This window comes from Solanum stenotomum, chromosome 11 (genome assembly GCF_019186545.1).
Source record: "Solanum stenotomum isolate F172 chromosome 11, ASM1918654v1, whole genome shotgun sequence".
In the NCBI taxonomy this organism is placed as follows: domain Eukaryota; kingdom Viridiplantae; phylum Streptophyta; class Magnoliopsida; order Solanales; family Solanaceae; genus Solanum; species Solanum stenotomum.
The window spans coordinates 12796902-12819481 of record NC_064292.1 but is presented as its reverse complement, the minus strand read 5'-3'; the positions used below and the strand labels follow the sequence as shown (position 1 = coordinate 12819481).

Sequence of the window (22580 nt, the reverse complement as noted above, 5' to 3'; positions counted from 1 at the left end):
GGCTTTGTTTGGAGATATGAGACTCGAGTTGGTTCGATCTTGGAGTGTTGCACTAATTACTTGGGAGTGAAAGTCATTCCACAGTGGTATTGAGGTTGATATGAGTTCCTTCGATGTTCTAACGTCCCCTGGAGTTTACTCTTTGGCTGGGTCGCCCTTTATTCGCAAATTAAAGGTCTAGTCTTATCCTCTTTATAGTCGACACGCCTCTGAGAGTTTACTCTTTAGCTGGGCAGATTGACGCCCTTTGGAGTTTACTCTTTAGCTGGGTGGCCCTTACTAACCCCTGGGAGTTTCATCAACGGTGAGGGGTCAGAGCTCTAAACTATTTAGTTGAGCATCCCTTTTATTGGTTACTTGTGGTTAGAGGCCCGTTTTACACTTCTTGGATCTGAACTCACCGTACTTCATTCTTAATAGTTTTATTTGTTTTATGTACCTGTCGAGCTTATGGGGATCCGTTTGAGTTTTATTTAAACTTGCGAATAAGTGTTCCTTCTAGGCTTATGGCGGTCCAGTTAGATTTAGTTTAGTTGTACTTAGTTCTTTATATTCTGGTATGCTCGTGTGATTTTCTTTTATCCCGCTTTGACATCTGTTTGTGTCTAGATTTTATCATTTCTTATTATATTTACCTTCCCTGCTCAGTCGCCCATATGATGCCCACTGAGTACATGTTACCTGTTATTTTGGTACTCATGCCATACTTTGCATCTGTGTCATGATATAGGTATGAGCACCAGTTATGATAGCAAGTATGTGTTAGTACAAAAAAAAGTCCTTAGGCGTGGTTTAGACACTTCCAAGGACCATTCTAAACCGTGTGCTCTAAATACCAAGCTTGTCACGATCCAAAGTATAACATAGACGTGACATAGCAGATAATACCCTGAGAGGCCCTACACAAGCCACTTAGCATACACCATACAAGATCATAGAATTTAAGAGTGTTCAGAAGATAGTTTATATCATAAATGTTTGACCAAATGAAATAGAAGTCTAACATAGTCTCAAAGCCATCTAGTACACTAAGAGTGATCGGTAAATAACCATACATCACATATAATATGGAAAAATAAAAGACAAGAAGCAATAAAGAGTTCGGTCCTCAGAACATGAGGACTCACCAATCTTCAAAAGCTACTAATGTGAACACTAGCCATGAGGATGCGGAATAGGAGCGTCAGACCCTACATTAGTGAAACAATGTAGACAAGAGTATGTGTTAGTACAAAAAATGTACCAAGTATGATAGCAATGCATAAGAGTTATGAAATCATGCTTAAAGGACTTAAAATGACATGCAATGACCAAGCTAAATCATAAAATGACATGTTAGGGGACATAAGTCGAAATCATGGTCAATGCAAGCCAATTATCTTTAAAACACATTTAACACAATTCTAGAAGAAACCTTAGTTCATTATTATGGGAAGTAGTTATTAAGCGACATATAGGCCATGTGAGCTATAACATGGAATTCGATGTCTATCCCATACTGAAAAGAGATGTGCTTACTTTCCATGGTAAGAACCATAAACTTCTAGCTTATGTGGATCCACTAGCTAATATTTATCTAAGACAACCTATGGTGGCATATTGTTTATGTGACATGGGTAATCATCTCTTGTCCACTCGATGCTAAGATTAAGAGACATGGGTAATAGCCGTTTGTCTTATCATCCATGGAAGGTACATATAGCAATCCAAGCTAAATTTCTTTAGAATAGCTCCTAAATCTTGATTCAAAGTTTAGTTGAGAAAACCTTTCAACCCTAAGAATCCTTGTGCGAGAAAACCCCTTCACATTCATGTATTGAGTAGTATGTGAGGAATCCTTTCAGAACAACAACATTGATGATTTACTCTCAAAGCAACTTAAATCATTTTCATCAATCTAATAAAGAACATGTGTATCTTCATAAACTCATCTCTCATAGTTCAAAACCCACATTTGATCATCATAGTATAGAAAACATTGATAATGCATGGGTTTTTGGTAATTCAACTCAAAAATAGGCAATTACTTCAATTCATGCATAATAAAACACAAAATATTCAATTAGATCAACATTGAAGGGAAACCATGACAATTGAATAAAAACCCTAATTTGATTGGGGAATCTAACTTTACAAAATCAGGGATTTTAGGAACCATATGGAGGAAAGATCTCCATAGGTGAATACAATCATACCTTGGAGTTCAAAGGCCTCAAGCAAATGGTGAATTGGAGACTAGATCTTGAAACCCTAGACTTCTTCTTCTTCCTTACAGAGAGAAATATTTGAGAGGATGAACTTGATCGACTTTTGGAAATTTGAGTGAATTGAATTGGGTGATTTAAGGGTAAAAACGTTTATATAGGGCCTAGGGTAGAGGGTAAAACGATATAGTATTGGGTTAAAACAATTAGAAAGAGAACAAAAATCCCCTTTAAAATAAATGTAACACCCCGTATTCGAAACAGACAAAAATGCAGATTTCGAGAACTTGCAGGTGCAACTTACGGTCACCATCCACAGACCGTAGGTCAGACCACGGCCCGTGCTGGTGGTCCGCGGTTCACCACTGCAACCCTTCCCCAAACTAGATCAGAAAAATTGGCTAAGTCCCGACTCACGGACAGACCCACGGTCCGTAGATCAGACCACGGTCTGTGGTGTGTGTCCGTGGATCGAGACTTCCCTTACCCAGCCTCTGACACAAACTACGGTCGACCAGCACGGACCGTTATTCGATCCACGGTCCGTAGGTCTGACCGTAGATGAGGGTCAGCAGCCAGTTAGCCGAAAAATATTGATGGGTCAACTTCAGATGTACCTAAATATTAGCACAAAATGAATTATGTGTCCCATAACCTATGTATAGATAGATAATTGAATTATATTTCCAACGCCACCAAGTTTGCTAAATTTCGATATTCGAGTAAAAAGTTATGCCCGTTTTAGTGAAGCCTTGTCGGGCAGACTCGACCGACGGACCCAATCGACGGAGCGTCGATTGATTGACGGACCGTCAGTCCATTCCGTCAGTCACTCCGACAGCAGTTAATTCAGGGGTCTTTTGGTCTTTTCCTATTTCGTTTAACCCCTAAGATGCGTCGTTTAGACCCTAAATCATGAGGTTTTAATTAGTTTAAGCCTAGAAACATAATTAGAACCTACCTAAGTCAAATTCATTAATCAAAACTTAGAAAAATTAGAAGCAAGAGAAGGAGAAAAAGGTCAAGAACCCTAGTTCAAGAACGCAGCGAGGTTTCTTCAGTTGCAGCCCCGAAATCGAAAGATTTCTCCGTGGAATTCATCACCAGGTATGTGGGATTTCACTAGTGGGTTCCTTTCGCCCATTAGGTCCCTAGAATTCAGTCAGTTTCTTGATTCCATGATTATGAACAGACCTAGGGTTTCTAGAATTACAGTAGATCGTCATGAATTAGTTATTGTAATGTTCCAAATCAGATTATCATGTTATTGCTCAGTTTATTGCATGAATTTCAGAACCCTAGCTCTGTATTTCTTTAGTTCTTGAATTACACATTCTAGGTCAGATATTTCAGTATTCAGTTTTACATGCCTCAGTTTATGAATGCATCATTATCAGATTAATTGTTGCATTCTCAGTTTCCATGTTCAGTTTCGAGCTATCCAGTATTTACAAAAATTCAGTAATAACTAGTTAACCACTTAATTCATTGGGAGTAGCATAATACTGAGTTGGACTAGGGTTTCAGCGTACCCATATAGTCCCAGAACTACGAGCCACGTAGGTGTAAGTCCCCTCTGTGGGCAACATCAGTTTAGTGATCACGCCAGCATGCCTCTATACCTCTGGCAGGGTATATTGGGTCCTCTCGATGGGGCGTATACATCGGACTCCACATTTAGCTCATGTGGTTTTATGTCGGTTATTAGTAGCTCCCACAGTTCAGTCAGACTCTATTGCATTGACCATATTTCAGTACAGTCAGTATTCAGTCTCAGCATGTTATAAATTTGGTCATTGCATCAGTTAGCTCAGTATTCAGTATTTTCAGTATCTATATCATGTTCAGATTATTTCATTGCTTTATTGCTTTGTTCAGTTATATGTTATTTCAGCTTTACTCTATCCTGCATGCTCAGTACCTTTCAAGTACTGACGCATACGTGCGCTACATCTTCTCGTGATGTAGGTTCAGGTTCTCAGCATCCAGATCACGCTTAGATCGGTTCCCGATCTCCAGTTCAGCAGAATCAGTGGTGAGTCCTCATTCTCCGAGGACAATAGTCATGAGTTTCTTTTCAGTATTTTTAGTCTTTAGTTTCAGTTTTGCTAGATCTAGTTGGGGCATGTCCCAACATTTCTAGTCAGTTTAGAGGCTTATTTCAGACATAGTTAGATTCAGCTTAGTATTGAGTTAATATCTTCTTTGTATTAAACTCATCAGTTATCATATATTTCAGTTATAGTATATGGGTAGTCCCCATCTTTTCATCTTATTTATGATTTAGCTTCCGCACAGTTTCTATTATTCAGATTATATTTAGTATGCTCATGATCATGCCAGCAGGGTTAGCTTGGGATCACTTGTGGTCCTAGGTCCCGTGTCCGCATCTCGGGGGTAGCTCAGGGCGTGACAAACTTGGTATGAAAGCATTAGGTTTATGTGTCCTAGGATGTTTGAAAAGCCACACTAAGTAGAGTCCTTTTCATGGGTGTGAAGTGCACCACATCTAATGAGAGGGAGGCTATGAAGTGTTTTAGGAAAACTTCACTTTCTTGATATTTTATCGTGCGTTGATATGATCTCCTTTCTAATCCATCGTTATGCGCTTAAGATCATGCCTCCCCGTAAAGCTAACGCCAGGAATGCTAACGCAATTCCTTTAGTCCCAGACCATGAGGTTAAGAATGAAGAGTTTCAGAATGTGATCCAACTATTGGCTCAGTGTATGACCAATAACAACAATCAGCAGGTTCCAGTTCCTACTACTAGAAATGGTGGATCAGTGGCAGCTAGAGTTTTAGATTTTGTTAAGGATGAATCCGCCTGAGTTTTAGGGTCACAAGTTGGTGAAGACCCACAAAACTTCATTGATGAGGTTTAGAAAATCTTTGGAGTGATGCAAGTAACTGATAATGGTAGGGTTGAGTTGGCATCCTACCAGCTTAAGGATGTGGCTCACGTATGGTTCACTCAGTGGAAAGACAACATGGTTACTTTGTCTTTTGTAAGTTCTTACATAGCAGTCCAATTCAATGTTAGCCCAGAAACCATTTCAGAACCTTTCTCAGTCTTTACTCCAGTCGGTGACCCAGTTATAGCTAGACGGGTATACAGAAATTGCCCTGTCACAGTCTCTCAGAAAGTCACCTCAGCAGATCTTGTAGAGTTAAAAATGGTAGACTTCGATGCCATTCTAAGCATGGATTAGTTACATTCATGTTATGCCTCAGTTGATTGTAGAACTAGGATTGTTCGTTTTCAGTTTCCAGATGAACCAATCTTAGAATGGAAGGGTAGTAGCTTAACGCCTATGGGTCGATTCATTTCTTACCTTAAGGCCAGAAAGATGATCTCTAAGGGTTATCTCTATCATCTAGTTCGGGTTAAGGATTCTAGTTCCGAATCCCCAACTCTTGAGTCAGTTCATGTAGTCAGTGAATTTCCAGAAGTGTTCCCAGAAGATCTTCTCGGAGTTCCTCCCGAAAGGGAAATCAACTTTGGAATAGATCTCCTTCCAGATACCCAGCTTATCTATATCCCTCACAGAATGGCTCCAGCTGAGCTTAAGGAATTGAATGAGCATTTGAAAGACCTTCTAGATAAGGGCTTCATCAGACCCAGTATTTCGCCATGGGGTGCACCAATGTTGTTCGTGAAGAAGAAAGATAGTTCTATCAGAATGTGTATTGACTATAGGCAGTTGAACAAAGTCACAATCAAGAANTAGACCCCAACTGTAGAACTCAAATTGAACCTTAAAATTTTAGCAAGTCTGGGACCTACCTACGAGAACTATCTTTAACTCATCAACCATTTAACAGATTGTCCTGATTAACCGTAGACTGAGCACTAAATGGATTGTGTAGGGCCTTTCGAGGTTCTATACGCCATGCTACACCTAGGGTATACTTTGGATGGTGACAAATGGCTCAACTCCTTGTAGACTGGTGTAGAAGACTTATGTCTGATAAAGCGAGCCTTAGTTTATGCGTTGACCTAGCTTTGATGATCTTCTATCCATTCTCCCATTTTCTACGACCCCAAGTGTGATATTTGAAGTTTCGGGCTTTGTTTGGAGATATGAGACTCGAGTTGGTTCGATCTTGGAGTGTTGCACTAATTACTTGGGAGTGAAAGTCATTCCACAGTGGTATTGAGGTTGATATGAGTTCCTTCGATGTTCTAACGTCCCCTGGAGTTTACTCTTTGGCTGGGTCGCCCTTTATTCGCAAATTAAAGGTCTAGTCTTATCCTCTTTATAGTCGACACGCCTCTGAGAGTTTACTCTTTAGCTGGGCAGACTGACGCCCTTTGGAGTTTACTCTTTAGCTGGATGGCCCTTACTAACCCCTGGGAGTTTCATCAACGGTAAGGGGTCAGAGCTCTAAACTATTTAGTTGAGCATCCCTTTTATTGGTTACTTGTGGTTAGAGGCCCGTTTTACGCTTCTTGGATCTGAACTCACCGTACTTCATTCTTAATAGTTTTATTTGTTTTATGTACCTGTCGAGCTTATGGGGATCCGTTTGAGTTTTATTTAAACTTGCGAATAAGTGTTCCTTCTAGGCTTATGGCGGTCCAGTTAGATTTAGTTTAGTTGTACTTAGTTCTTTATATTCTGGTATGCTCGTGTGATTTTCTTTTATCCCACTTTGACATCTGTTTTTGTCTAGATTTTATCATTTCTTATTATATTTACCTTCCCTGCTCAGTCGCCCATATGATGCCCACTGAGTACATGTTACCTGTTATTTTGGTACTCATGCCACACTTTGCATCTGTGTCATGATGTAGGTATGAGCACCAGTTATGATAGCAAATATGTGTTAGTACAAATAAATTCCTTGGGCGTGGTTTAGACACTTCCAAGGACCATTCTAAACCGTGTGCTCTAAATACCAAGCTTGTCACGATCCAAAGTATAACATAGACGTGACATAGCAGATAATACCCTGAGAGGCCCTACACAAGTCACTTAGCATACACCATACAAGATCATAGAATTTAAGAGTGTTCAGAAGATAGTTTATATCATAAATGTTTGACCAAATGAAATAGAAGTCTAACATAGTCTCAAAGCCATCTAGTACACTAAGAGTGATCGGTAAATAACCATACATCACATATAATATGGAAAAATAAAAGACAAGAAGCAATAAAGAGTTCGGTCCTCAGAACATGAGGACTCACCAATCTTCAAAAGCTACTAATGTGAACACTAGCCATGACAATGCAGAATAGGAGCGTCAGACCCTACATTAGTGAAACAATGTAGGCAAGAGTATGTGTTAGTACAAAAAATGTACCAAGTACGATAGCAATGCATAAGAGTTATGAAATCATGCTTAAAGGACTTAAAATGACATGCAATGACCAAGCTAAATCATAAAATGACATGTTAGGGGACATAAGTCGAAATCATGGTCAATGCAAGCCAATTATCTTTAAAACACATTTAACACAATTCTAGAAGAAACCTTAGTTCATTATTATGGGAAGTAGTCATTAAGCGACATATAGGCCATGTGAGCTATAACATGGAATTCGGTGTCTATCTCATACTGAAAAGAGATGTCCTTACTTTCCATGGTAAGAACCATAAACTTCTAGCTTAAGTGGATCCACTAGCTAATATTTATCTAAGACAACCTATGGTGGCATATTGTTTATGTGACATGGGTAATCATCTCTTGTCCACTCGATGCTAAGATTAAGAGACATGGGTAATAGCCGTTTGTCTTATCATCCATGGAAGGTACATATAACAATCCAAGCTAGATTTCATTAGAATAGCTCCTAAATCTTGATTCAAACTTTAGTTGAGAAAACCTTTCAACCCTAAGAATCCTTGTGCGAGAAAACCCCTTCACATTCATGTATTGAGTAGTATGTGAGGAATCCTTTCAGAACAACAACATTGATGTTTTACTCTCAAAGCAACTTAAATCATTTTCATCAATCTAATAAAGAATATGTGTATCTTCATAAACTCATCTCTCATAGTTCAAAACCCACATTTGATCATCATAGTATAGAAAACATTGATAATGCATAGGTTTTTGGTAATTCAACTCAAAAATAGGCAATTACTTCAATTCATGCATAAGAAAACACAAAATATTCAATTAGATCAACATTGAAGGGAAACCATGACAATTGAATAAAAACCCTAATTTGATTGGGGAATCTAACTTTACAAAATTGGGGATTTTAGGAACCATATGGAGGAAAGATCTCCATAGGTGAATACTATCATACCTTGGAGTTCAAAGGCCTCAAGCAAATGGTGAATTGGAGACTAGATCTTGAAACCCTAGACTTCTTCTTCTTCCTTACAGAGAGAAATATTTGAGAGGATGAACTTGATCGACTTTTGGAAATTTGAGTGAATTGAATTGAGTGATTTAAGGGTAAAAACTTTTATATAGGGCCTAGGGTAGAGGGTAAAACGATATAGTATTGGGTTAAAACAATTAGAAAGAGAACAAAAATCCCCTTTAAAATAAATGTAACACCCCGTATTCGAAACAGACAAAAATGCAGATTTCGAGAACTTGCAGGTGCAACTTACGGTCACCATCCACAGACCGTAGGTCAGACCACGGCCCGTGCTGGTGGTCCGCGGTTCACCACTGCAACCCTTCCCCAAACTAGATCAGAAAAATTGGCTAAGTCCCGACTCACGGACAGACCCACGGTCCGTAGATCAGACCACGGTCTGTGGTGTGTGTCCGTGGATCGAGACTTCCCTTACCCAGCCTCTGACACAAACTACGGTCGACCAGCACGGACCGTTATTCGATCCACGGTCCGTAGGTCTGACCGAAGATGAGGGTCAGCAGCCAGTTAGCCGAAAAATATTGATGGGTCAACTTCATATGGTCATAACTCTTAGCACAAAATGAATTATGTGTCCCATAACCTATGGTTAGATAGCAAATTGAATTATCTTTCCAATGCCACTGAGTTTGCTAAATTTTGACATCCGAGTAAAACGTTATGCCCGTTTTAGTGAAGCCCTGTCGGGCAAACTCGACCTACGGACCCAATCGACGGACCGTCGATTGATTGACGGACCGTCAGTCCATTCCGTAGATCACTCCGACAGCAGGTAATTCAGGGGTCTTTTGGTCTTTTCCTATTTTGTTTAACCCCTAATATACGTCGTTTAAACCCAAAATCATGAGGTTTTAATCAGTTTAAGCCTAGAAACATAACTAGAACTTACCTTAGTCAAAATCATTAATCAAACTTAGAAAATTAGAAGCAAGAGAGGAGAAAAAGGTCAAGAACCCTAGTTCAAGAACGCAGCGAGGTTTCTTCAGTTCCAGCCCCGAAATCGAAAGATTTCTCCGTGGAATTCATCACCAGGTATGTGGGATTTCACTAGTGGGTTCCTTTCGCCCATTAGGTCCCTAGAATTCAGTCAGTTTCTAGATTTCATGATTATGAACAGACCTAGGGTTTCTAGAATTACAGCAGATCATCATGAATTAGTTATTGTAATGTTCCAAATCAGATTATCATGTTATTGCTCAGTTTATCGCATGAATTTCAGAACCCTAGCTATGTATTTCTTTAGTTCTTGAATTACACATGCTAGGTCAGATATTTCAGTATTCAGTTTTACATGCCTCAATTTATGAATGCATCATTATCAGATTAATTGTTGCATTCCCAGTTTCCATGTTCAGTTTCGAGCTATCCAGTATTTACAGAAATTAATTCATATCTAGTTAACCACTTAATTCATTGGGAGTAGCATAATACCGAGTTGGACTAGGGTTTTAGCGTACCCATATAGTCCCAAAACTACGAGCCACGTAGGTGTAAGTCCCCTTTGTGGGCAACATCAGTTTAGTGATCACGCCAGCATGCCTCTATACCTCTGGCAGGGTATATTGGGTCCTCTCGATTGGGCGTATACATCGGACTCCACATTTAGCTCATGTGGTTTTATATCGGTTATTAGTAGCTTCCACAGTTCAGTCAGATTCTATTGCACTGACCATTTATCAGTATATTCAGTATTTATTCTCAGCATGTTATAAATTGGTCATTGCATCAGTTAGCTCAGTATTCATTATTTTCTGTATCTATATCATGTCCAGATTATTTCATGGCTTTATTGCATTGTTCAATTATATGTTATTTCAGCTTTACTCTATCCTGCATGCTCAGTACCTTTCAAGTACTAACGCATACGTGCGCTACATCTTCTCGTGATGTAGGTTCAGGTTCTCAGCATCCAGATCGCGTTTAGATCGGTTCTCGATCATCAGTTCAACAACATCAGTGGTGAGTCCTCATTCTTCGAGGACTAGTGACATGTTTATCTTTATCGTTTTTAGTCTTTAGTTTCAGTTTGGTTAGATCTAGTTGAGGCATGTCCCAACATTTCTAGTCAGTTTAGAGGCTTATTTCAGACATAGTTAGATTCAGCTTAGTATTGAGTTAATATCTTCTTTGTATTAAACTCATCAGTTATCATATATTTCAGTTATAGTATATGGGTAGTCCCCATCTTTTCATCTTATTTATGATTTAGCTTCCGCACAGTTTCTATTATTCAGATTATATTTAGTATGCTCATGATCATGCCAGCAGGGTTAGCTTGGGATCACTTGTGGTCCTAGGTCTCGTGTCCGCGTCTCGGGTGTAGCTCGTGGTGTGACAATAACTGTCGAATCTCATTGACGGTTGGACCCACCGTCCTTAGGTCTAACTATGGACTGTCCCGATCTAGCGTCAGTGGGGTTTAGAAACCTGATTCTAGACCCTCGAATGATAGGACCCATGTATGGTCCATTTGTCAACCCACGGTTCGTACATGGCTACCATAAGTCCCACTTTTGGCCCTCAAACTTTTACGAAGTCTAGGACTCACCTGTGAGACCTACCTACGACTCATATATTGAACGAAGGGTCGTTTTAGTGTACCGTAAAAGAGTACTCGTACTTGACATTTTTAACTCATCTGAATTTTCCACCTACGGACCATCAGTGGTTCCGTCAGTACTCACACCAGATCTATAAAATGTCACGCCCCGAGGCTACCCTCTTGACGTAACATNCCTGATTCTAGACCCTCGAATGATAGGACCCATGTATGGTCCATTTGTCAACCCACGGTTCGTACATGGCTACCATAAGTCCCACTTTTGGCCCTCAAACTTTTACGAAGTCTAGGACTCACCTGTGAGACCTACCTACGACTCATATATTGAACGAAGGGTTGTTCTAGTGTACCGTAAAAGAGTACTGGTACTTGACATTTTTAACTCATCTGAATTTTCCACCTACGGACCATTAGTGGTTCCGTCAGTACTAACACCAGATCTATGAAATGTCACGCCCCGAGGCTACCCCCTTGACGTAACATGAGACCTCGGATCACGAGTGACCCCAAGCTAACCCTGTGTCTGGCATATATCAAGCATACTGAGAATTACTGAATAAGACATATACTGTGCGGAAGCTAAAACAATGGATAACTGAAAGTGGGAATACCCAACTAGTTTGAATGTATAAAACATACTAAGAGTTTAAAAACAACTGAAAGATTAAACTTAATAATTCAAGATAATTCTACTACTATGTCTGAAAAGCCTCTACCTGAGTTGAGTTGCTGGGACATGCCCCCAACTAACTCTAACAAAACTGAAAACTGAATAAAAAGACTAAAATGAAAAGCATTCTATTGTAACACCTTGTATGCTAGACAAACCAGAAATGCAGAATTGTAAAAGTTGCAAGTGCCACCTATGGACCATAGGCTGACCCACGAACCGTAGGTGGGATCCGTGGTTGGCCACCTACAGCGCTTCCCTAGAAAGCCTAGAAAATTTGTCTAAGGGCCGATCCATAGCCGGACCTACGGATAGTAGATCAGACCACAGTCTGTGGTCCATGTCCATGGTTCAGCGCCTAAATTTCCATTCTCTGAAAGCCAACGATGGTTGACAGGATGGACCGTAGGTCAGTCGACGGTCCGTCAGTCAGTCTGTTAGTTGGCCTCGATAGCTTTGAAGTCAGAGTTATTTGGTTTTTTCCCTATGCGTTAGAACCCCAAACTACATCGTTTAACCCCTAAGCTACGTCGTTTTAGTCAGTTTTAGCTAGTAGCTTAACTAGAACTTACTCTAGTTAACTCATTCTCCAAAAATTCACCAAGTTGAACGAGAAGAAAGACAAAGAGTCGACCAAGCCTTCTCCAAGAACGCAACAAGGTTTCCTCCAATTCCAGCCCCAAAATAGAAAGATTTCTTCGTGAATTTCGTCACCAGGTATGTAGAATTTTAGTAATGGGTTTCTTTCACCCATTAGGTCCCTATAATTCAGTCAGATTCTTGACTCCCTTTATCATGTTTAGACCTAGGGTTTCTAGAATTTCATATTTATGTTGTGATTCAGCTATTAGACTAATACAAATCTAATTATCACATTTTTGAGGAATTATTGCTTAGTTCTTGCATGAAACTCAGAACCCTAGTTGTGTAGATTCGTTTAGTTCATGAATTACACTTGCTAGGTCAGTTTATTCAGATATACATGCTCCAGTTAAAAATGTTTCATTATCAGTATATTAATGTTGCATTTTTAGTTAGCATGTCAGTATTTTGAGTTATTGCAGTACTACAGAAATTTAGTTATAATGTGTTACATAATCAGTTGGGAGTAGGCTTAATACCGAGTGGACTAAGAGTAAGTCACCCTAATAGTCTAAGAACTATGTGCCCCCGTAGGATAAGTCCCATTTATGGGCAACATATTTAGTGATCACGCCAGTCATGCCTTTATACCCTGGCAAGGTATGTTAGGTCCTCTCGATAGGGTGATACATTGGACTCCACGGATAGCTCTCGTGGTTTTATGTCGGTTAATAGTAGCTCCCACAATCAGACTCTAGTGTATTGACCAGGTTATCCATTATAGTTCAGTATTCAGTCTCATCATATTTATACTTGGTCATTACATTCAGTTAGCTCAGTATTCAGTATATTTCAGTATATCCTTCATGTTCAGATTATATCATTGCTTTGTTCAATTATGTATATTATTGTTTAGCTTTATTCTATCATGTATGCTTAGTACCTTTCAAGTACTGACGCATACTCTGCGCTACATCATCTCGTGATGTAGGTTCAGGTCCCCAGCATTCAGATCACGCATAGATCGACTCCCGATCTCCAGTTCAGCAGCATCAGTGGTGAGTCCTCATTATTCGAGGATGATTGACATGTTACTTTCTATTTTTAGTCTTTCAGTTTCAGGTTTTGCTAGAGGTTAGCTGGGGGCATGTCCCAGCAACTCTAATAAGTTAGAGTCTTTTATTCAGACATAGTTAGATTCGGTATTTGTTGATTTTGATCTTTCANGATCTCCAGTTCAGCAGCATCAGTGGTGAGTCCTCATTATTCGAGGATGATTGACATGTTATCTTTCTATTTTTAGTCTTTCAGTTTCAGGTTTTGCTAGAGGTTAGCTGGGGGCATGTCCCAGCATCTCTAATAAGTTAGAGTCTTTTATTCAGACATAGTTAGATTCAGTATTTGTTGATTTTGATCTTTTAGTTGTTATTAAACTCAATTTTATTTATTTAGACTTAGAATCGGTATTCCCCATCATTTTCCCTTATGTCATATTTTAAGCTTCCATACAATATGTCTATTTTTCAGTAATTCCTTAAGTATGTTTATGATATGCTAGCAGGTTTAGCTTGGGGTCACTCGTGATTCTAGGTCCCGTGTTTACGTCCTGGGGTTTGCCTCGGGGGTGACAAAATTGGTATCAGATCACTAGGTTCAAGAGTCCTAGGATGTCTAAAAAGCCACACTAAGTAGAGTCCCTTTCATGAGTGTGAAGCGCGCCACACCTATGAGGGGGAGGCTACAAAGTGTTTTAAGAAAAACTTCAATTTCTTGATATTCTTATCGTGTGTAGGTATGATCTTCCTTTCTAACTCAAAGTTATATGTTTTCAGATCATGCCTCCTCGTAAAGCCTACCCAATGAATGCTAATGCACACAATGCTGATGTAATTCCTCCAGTCCCAGAATAGGAAGTTTGAATGCAGAGTTTCGAAACGCCATTCAATTATTGGCCTAGAGTGTAACTAACCAGAACAATCAATAGGTTCCAGTTCCCACAAATGATAGTGGTGGATCAGTGGCTGCTAAGGTCCGTGATTTCGTTAGGATGAACCCACCTGAGTTTCTAGGGTCGCAAGTTTGTGAGGATCCCCAGAATTTTATTGATGAGGTCAAGAAGATCTTTGGAGTGATGCAAGTAACTGAAAATGATAGGGTAGAGTTGGCGTCCTACCAGCTCAAGGATGTAGCTCACATTTGGTTCGCTCAATGGAAGGAAAACAGGGGTGAGAATGCAACTCATGTGACTTGGGAAAGTTTTACCAAAGCTTTTTAGGACAAGTTCTTCCCAAGAGAGTTGAGGGGGGGCTAAGGCTCAGGAATTCATGAATTTGAGACAAGGATCTACGTCAGTCCAAGAGTATGGACTTAAGTTCACCCAACTCTCTAAGTATGCTCAACATATGGTTGTCGATCCCAGGGCGCAGATAAGTAAATTTCTATTTGGGGTATCCGACTTGGTTAGAATAGAGTGCCAAAATGCTATGTTGCTGGAGTATATAAACATCTCTAGGCTCATGACCCATGCCCAGCAGGTTGAGGAAGATAAGCTTAGGGAGCAAGCTAAGGATAACAAAAAGGCCAGGACATGAAACTATGAGTATTCTAGATAGAAATTGGGTGGTGGAAATTGCTCGCAGTTTCAGCAAAGGTCTTCAGCCCCAGCACCTTCATCAGCTAGTGTTCCATCCTCCAGGTTTTGACAAGATCATAAAGGTAGGGCATCAGACTCTAAGTTTTAGGGGAATGCTTTAGTTACCACAACCTACCCAACTTGTCCAAAGTGTGGTAAGAACCATCTAGGCGAGTGTCTTGCGAGAAAAGATGGATGTTTTGGGTGTGGTCAGACTGATCACAGATTGAGGGATTGCCCTTCTTCTAAATAGGGTCAAGGAGGTAACAATGGTAGGGCTCAGTCTACAACTTCAGCAGCACCAGCAAGTCGCCCAACTCAGCAGGGTAACTCATCTGGTATAGGTGGCGGTCAGCGCCATAATAGGTTGTATGCTCTCCAGGCTCGCCATAATCAGGAAGATTCTCCTGATGTGGTTATTGGTATGTTGTGAGTCTTTCCTTTAGATGTTTATGCTTTGTTAGATCCAGGGTCTACTCTTTCCTTTGTAACTCCATTTATAGCAGTGAACTTCGGTGTCAGTCCAGAAACTCTCTCACCCTTCTCAATCTCTTCTCTAGTCAGTGACCCAATTATAGCCAGACAAGCATACAAAAATCGCCCTGTCACAGTCTCTTAGAAAGTCACCTCAGCATATCTTGTAGAGTTAGAAATGGTAGACTTCGATATCATTCAAGGCATGGATTAGTTACATTCCTGTTATGCCTCAATTGATTGTAGAACTAGGGTCGTTCGTTTTTAGTTTCAAGACGAGCCAATCCTAGAATGAAAGGGTAATAGCTCAGTGCCTATGGGTCGATTCATTTCCGACCTTAAAACCAGAAAGATGATCTCTAAGGGTTATCTCTCTCATCTAGTTTGGGTTAAGGATTCAAGCTCCGGAACCCCAACTCTTAAGTCAGTTCCAGTAGTAAATGAGTTCCCAGAGGTGTTTCCAAAAGATCTTCCCAGAGTTCCTCCCGAAAGGGAAGTCGACTTCAGAATTGATCTCCTTACAGATACCCAACCTATTTCTATTCCTCCTTATAGAATGGCTCCAGCTAAGCTTATGGAATTGAAAGACCTTCTAGATAAGGGTTTCATCAGACCCAGTATTTCACCATGGGGTGCACCAGTGTTGTTCGTGAAAAATAAAGATGGTTCAGCATCTCTAGTCAATTAGAGGCTTTTATTTAGACATAGTTAGATTCAATATTTGTTGAGTTTGATCATTCAGTTGTTATTAAACTCAGTTTTATTTATTCAAACTTAGAATGGGTATTCCCCATCATTTTCCCTTATGTCATGTTTTAAACTTCCGCACAATATGTCTATTTTTCAGTAATTTCTTAAGTATGCTTATGATATGCCATCAAGGTTAGCTTGGTGTCACTCGTGATCCTAGGTCTCGTGTTTACGTCCTGGGGGTAGCCTTGGGGCATGACATCTATTGTCCTCAAAGTATGAGCACTCACCACTGAAGCTGCTGAATTGCGGACCGAGAATTAATCTAAGCGCGATCTTGATGTTGAGTATCTGAACCTACATCATGAAAGGATGTAGCATAGAGTATGCGTCAGTACTTGGAATGTACTAAGCATGCAGGATATAGATGCTAAACTGAACAAATATATATAAGCTGAACAAAGCATAGCTGAGCAATGACATAAAGTGAGCAAGAATGTAAATACTGAAACATAACTGAAAAGCTAAGTTGAATGCAATGACCAAGTACTAATCATGAAAATAAAATGTTGAACTGAATGTTAAGTATATACTGAAAACCTGGTCAAATGCACTAAGAGTTTTATGTGGGAGCTACTATTAACCTACATAAAACCACCTGAGCTAAATGTGAGTCTGAAGTATACACCCCATCGAAAGGACCCAATATACCTTGCCAGGGGTATAAAGGCATGACTGGCGTGATCACTAAATTTGATGCCCAATAGAGGGGACTTATACTCCTACGGGGGCAAGTAGTTTTGGGACTATAAGGGTACGTTGAACCCTACTCCAACTCGGTGCTAAGGCTACTCCCAACTAAATATATATATGACACAAATGTAACTGAAATGCTCAATTACTTAATAGCTCAAAATACTGACATGCAATCTGAGAATGTAACATTTATGTACTGATAATGTAACATTCGAAATCTGGAGCATTATTATTTGTTTAACTGATCTAGCAAGTATAATTCATAAACTAAGAGAATTTATACAAACTAGGGTTCTGAGTTGCATACAAGGAATTAAGCAACTTTCCAAGAAACAAACTATTTCAATTTAGGATACAATAAAACTAAATCACGGTAATTATCCAAGGTTTTAGAAACCCTAGGTCTAGACAAGATATGGAGAATCAAGGAACTGACTGAATTCTAGGGACCTAGTGGATGAAAAGAACCCACTAGTGAAATCCCACATACCTGGTGACGAAATCTACAGAGAAATCCTTTGGATTTCAGGGCTGAACCTTGAAGAACACTACTGCTTGTTCTTGGGAGGTTTGGTCGACTTTTTCCTCTTCTTTTTGCTCCAAGTTTGGATGATTTTTGGAGAATGAGGGTTCTGGGTAAGTCTGACTAAGTTATTAGGCTTAGACTAAGTAAAATGACGTAGTTTAGGCATTAAACGACATAGTTTAAGGGCCCCAATGCATAAGAAAAAGACCTAAATGACCCTAACTTAAAAGCTGGCGAAGGCCATCCACAGAGGGACCTACGGACCGTCATTTGGTCTACCAACCATCATCTGTGGTCGTGGTTCGTGGTTCGTGGTCTGCCTGACATGGCTTTACTAAAATGAGCATAATTTTTTACTCCAAGATGGGATTTTAGCAAACTCATTCTCATTGGAAAAAGGATTCAATTATCTTTAATTTGATAGGTCATTGGCCACCAAATTCATTTTGTGCTAAAAAATATGACTGTTTGAAGTTAACCCAACAATAGTTTTTCTCTAATTGGTTGTTGACCCTCACCTACGATTCGTAGGTCCAACCACAGACCGTACTGGTCAGCCGTGGGTGAGATCAGAGACCATAATACTCTGGACCCCAACGACAGAACCATCCTATGGTCCGTGAGTCAATCAACGGTCTGTGATTCACAATTGTAGGTGTCATCTTTAGATTCTGAAATTCCCTTAAGTCTGGGATTGAACCACAGGACCCCACATATGGTCCGTGTTTCTACCTACGGTCCATGGGTGGTTTCCATTGGTTCTGACATCAGATTCTGGAAAGCTGCATTTTCTATTTTCTCGAGTTTGAGGTGTTACATGAAACCTATAATTTTTCCTTCTTTTTGAATCCGGGGTGTCACAAGAACATAGAGAGGTGTCACATCACCTTATACACATCTAAATTTATATTATAAATAAGTTCTTTCAAATTGGTAAGTTGTGGCTTTGATGGGTGATGGGTCAATGAGAACTCAAATCCATATTTCAATGGTTCTATTGAGTGTGGGACGTCGAATTTAGTTGGTTACCATATCTGATTTGTGTACTTGGAATTCCGAACAAATCCAGAGGTTGCATCTGGTGAATCTTTTGTGCCTTGTGTTGTTGTGTATGTTTCTCGTGCCTGATGTTCTCTTCCTTGTGATGGTGTTGTTTCCTTCGAGATCACATAGGCATTGTTTCATGTGCTTCATAATCGCATGGTTGGAATCACAATTGCTAAGTATTAGACCATGTATATTGCGACCACGTGGCCCTTATGACAATCATGAGGGTCAAAAGTCATGGTTGACCCAATTATAAGTTGGGCGCTTTAACTTCCTCTTTGCGACCGTGAAGATAAATGCCTGGGCATAATTAATTTTTCCCAAAATTAGGGTTTCTTTCCCATTTTTCCATTTTTGAACCCTAAGAGCTCGGTGTGGGAGATCTCACCGAGGTTTTTTTAGATTAAGCATTTAGGTAAGTGATTTTGACCCTAATCCTTCATTACCCCATTATTATTATTCCATAATCTTGGCATAAGTTTCTTGTTTTTGATTTTAAAGGAATAGAAAGTTTCTCTTGAATTTGAGTTTCAAGGGTTTGAACTTTTAAAGTTGATTTCAACCGATGTCTCATCCAAAGTTCTTCCAAATCATTTGTTCCTTGGATGAATTATGTCGTCTTGTAAGTACTTCCTACATCTTCCGTCTTTAATTCATTTTTTCAATCTTTGATTCACTCGCGGATTCCCAATTCTATTTTAGTGCAACTGTTGCTCCTTGTTAACTGTTGATTATTTAGATCCAACAATTACTATATACTTTTAAGTAATTATATATGGGTATTAAATGAGAATTTCTCAAAATCATGTCTGAAGACAAAATTGCATTCACTCAACCAAAAAAGATTTCTTTCACGCCCAATTGTAGACATTTGGAGGCTGGGAGCATGAACATATAACATGGTTTCAACATTTGATAAACCAAATATAAGAATGTGTTGATAGGAGGGAGCATTTACCTGTAGAATTTATTGGTCGAGGTACTCATAAGTTGAATATATATATATATATAAGGATTTGCCTTACTTTGATGCCATGTAAAAATTGAATAATTAGCCTTATTCAATAGAAGAAGGTAGCTGATGAGGTAATAAATCCACAAGACCTACAACCCATTCTCTTAGTTAATGTGGGACAATTTAACATAGGTTGAATAAATATATTGTATGCACACGAGTGTACTACCAAATTTGTAGGTCTATTCCAAGATGTATGAAACTAATTATGTAGGTCTACTTCTGTCTTCGTTCCATGTTGTATGATTCCAATGTATTTTGCATACAGAGGATTCCAGTAGTATTTGCAGAGAGACACTGCAAGGACATGTTAAATCATGTGTTTCTTCAGGCTTCTTATGGAAAAGCATGGAAGGTCGAAGTGGAACATTCTCAAGGACAAATTTGGCTGGTAAAAGGATGGAAGGAATTCAGTGACTACTACGCAATAAGCATCAGGCAATTTTTGATATTTGGATACAATGCTCGTGATCATTTTGATGTCACTATATTTGATATAAGTACAACAGAAATTGAATATCCAATAGAAGATATTGAATCAGATGATTCTATGGATTTTTTGGATCATTCTGCTGAAAATCTGAGCCATGGCCCCTTAGTAGAGAAGAGAAGAAGAAAAAGACAAGAAGGGGAAGAACAGGATGCTATTCGAGTGAACCTTCAGACTAACGCTAATGTAATTGAGGAAGAAGAGGAAGATATTCCAGTTAACTTTCAAACTAATGCTAACGCACTTGAAGAAAAAGAGTCTCAAGGTAAGTAATATCCTTAACTGTTTTATTAGATATTAAGTGAATGCATTTAGTAGTAATACATTGCAGTTGGATATCTATTTCAAGAAATAAGTGAAGGCTGCGAGGAGCACGAGCAAAAACCCGAAATTGGTACCAGTAAGACCAAAAACTTATTAGACTATTTAAAATAATTTAAGAGATTGTTTTTAGTGTAGTTAGAGACTTGTATATCGACGTGAGTATAACTTACAAGTAATATCCTTAATCTTTCCTAAAAATAAGTAGCTACTCCCATGTTTCAATTTATGTGATAAAAATTTCAATAGACACATATAGTTTTAAAATGAAATGAAGCTTACTATTGAAACCAGTGATTATAAACATGTCATAACATTAATATATGTGTCCATAAGACTTTTAAAACTTGTGTTCTTAGATATTCCGTAACATTTCGGTAGGAATCATATCATTGTAGTTGTTATACTTATATCAAGCTTGTTGCAGATCAGGAGGTCGGACAAGCTAATCATAGAAGTGAAGAAGTTGGTTCAAAGAATAACAGTCGATACAGCGTGGTGAACTTAACTGGTGACACTCCGTATTTTGAAATTGTTATAAAAAAGACACACACTACTTATATGGTAAGGTTTAATAATTTGTACATTCTATTTTTACATTTTCTAGATTTTTCATTCCTTTACGTTCAAATTATTTTCCTAAAAATCTAATGATCATGTTTGTTTGATAAATATGTTTATTAGACTATCCCAATGAGATTCGCCAAAAGGACAAACATAGTCAACATGAAGAATATGAGGCTGGTTAATGAAGAAGGAATAGAATGGGGAGTGGAAATAGAGTACACTGAGCATAGGGCTATCATAAAAAGAGGATGGACAGAATTTCGAAAAGATAACAAGATAGCTAGTGGTGAGACTATCCGCTTCAAGTTGATTCAGGGTCGCGTTGCTAATGTTTTGCAGGTTCAGAAGATCCCAACACCCCATTCCTTACGATATTATTAGCTACAATTTCTTTGGATTGTATTCTGGCCATTATAGTTCGTCTATGGAAGATGCTAGGCAGATGATATATGTGTTTGCTTTAAAAAGACAGACAAACAATCAAAATATGTATTCAGATAGATTTCTGCTTTAATTGTCTTCATATAACTGCAAGTATATGTATTCAGCAAAGTGATCTAGTAAGCATTTTATTCAGTAAACATTATGGAATGTAATTCTTACTTGTTCTGCAAAGTGATCTGGTAAGCATTTTATTTAGTAAACATTATGGAATGTAATTCTTACTTGTTGTTGTCTTATATATATATATATACACTACTACTATCTTAAAATCACGAACTCCCTAATTTGAATGCTAAATTACTATAATCCCCCCAACTTAAAACACCCAATTTAGTATGTCTTCAATATATTATTAAATTGGGTGTTTTAAGTTTGGGGAATTATAAGGGAGTTCATGCTATTAAGGTAGTATTTCTACTATATTATATTAAAAGTTGACACATTTTCACATGACGGTTGTGACTTCTCCGAAGAGTTCTGACTTTTCAGATAAGGCATAATAATACCTTTTTATACTATCTTTTGTTGGTTATAAATAGAGGGGGTTTTCCACATTCTTAAATAATGAATTTTCTAAGTTTTCTATTCTTCTTCTTCTTCATAAAACAAGGAAGATTTTGAGAAATGTTCAATTATGCAGTGACAATATTTTTTGGGGTCAATTAGATATATCAACAAAAAGATATATAACAATGAGAATGGAATAACTCAACTACACACAAAAAGACTGTAGATAATTCATATCTACTCATTTTCATTGTCTTAAACAAACTTTTTCAACAACTTCTATCTGACAAGATGTTCAATAATTTTTGATTGCAAACTACAAAAACTTGAATAGTCCAAACTAGATTTAACAAGTACCCCTCTATTTCAAATTTATTTGGTTGTACTTTTATTTTTGTTCAGTTTAAAATAGATTCTTTTTATGGGTAGGGGGTGGAGGGTGGGGGGGGGGGGTATTCTGTACTTCTAACTTTCATATGACAGTTTAAGATCACAAATGTACATTCTACATATCCTTAGTTTAATACCAGAAAATTAAAAGTCTTCTTTATTTTTAAAATTTCATACCAAATTAAAAATATACATGTCTATATTAATATATATATATATATATATATATATATTACCTTAAAAGCATGAATAACATAACTTCAATGTTAAATTATTGGGATAAGATACAAGTATCCCCCTAGACTATGACCAAAATCCCAGAGACATACCATAACCAAACTAAGGTCCTATTACCCCCCTTCT

At 38.5% G+C, this 22580-nt stretch overlaps 1 protein-coding gene across 1 annotated transcript; it reads left to right on the top strand.

Annotated features, from left to right (window-relative positions):
* Positions 1-4821: 4821 nt before the first annotated feature.
* Positions 4822-21257, top strand: LOC125845659 (B3 domain-containing transcription factor VRN1-like). Its single transcript, XM_049525208.1, has 6 exons — positions 4822-4956; positions 14191-14244; positions 14343-14435; positions 19767-20253; positions 20737-20873; positions 20994-21257. The coding sequence occupies exons 1-6, from the start codon at positions 4822-4824 to the stop codon at positions 21255-21257; spliced, it is 1170 nt and encodes a 389-aa protein (XP_049381165.1).
* Positions 21258-22580: the final 1323 nt, after the last annotated feature.

What these genes read in the sequence shown, in the direction of transcription:
- LOC125845659 (XM_049525208.1), top strand. Translation starts at nt 4,822, where the DNA reads ATGCCTCCCCGTAAAGCTAACGCCAGGAATGCTAACGCAATTCCTTTA. An exon ending in CCAATAACAACAATCAGCAG is followed by an intron (nt 4,957 to 14,190) that starts GTTCCAGTTCCT and finishes ATATGTTTTCAG; the next exon opens with ATCATGCCTCCTCGTAAAGC. An exon ending in TGAAGAAAAAGAGTCTCAAG is followed by an intron (nt 20,254 to 20,736) that starts GTAAGTAATATC and finishes AGCTTGTTGCAG; the next exon opens with ATCAGGAGGTCGGACAAGCT.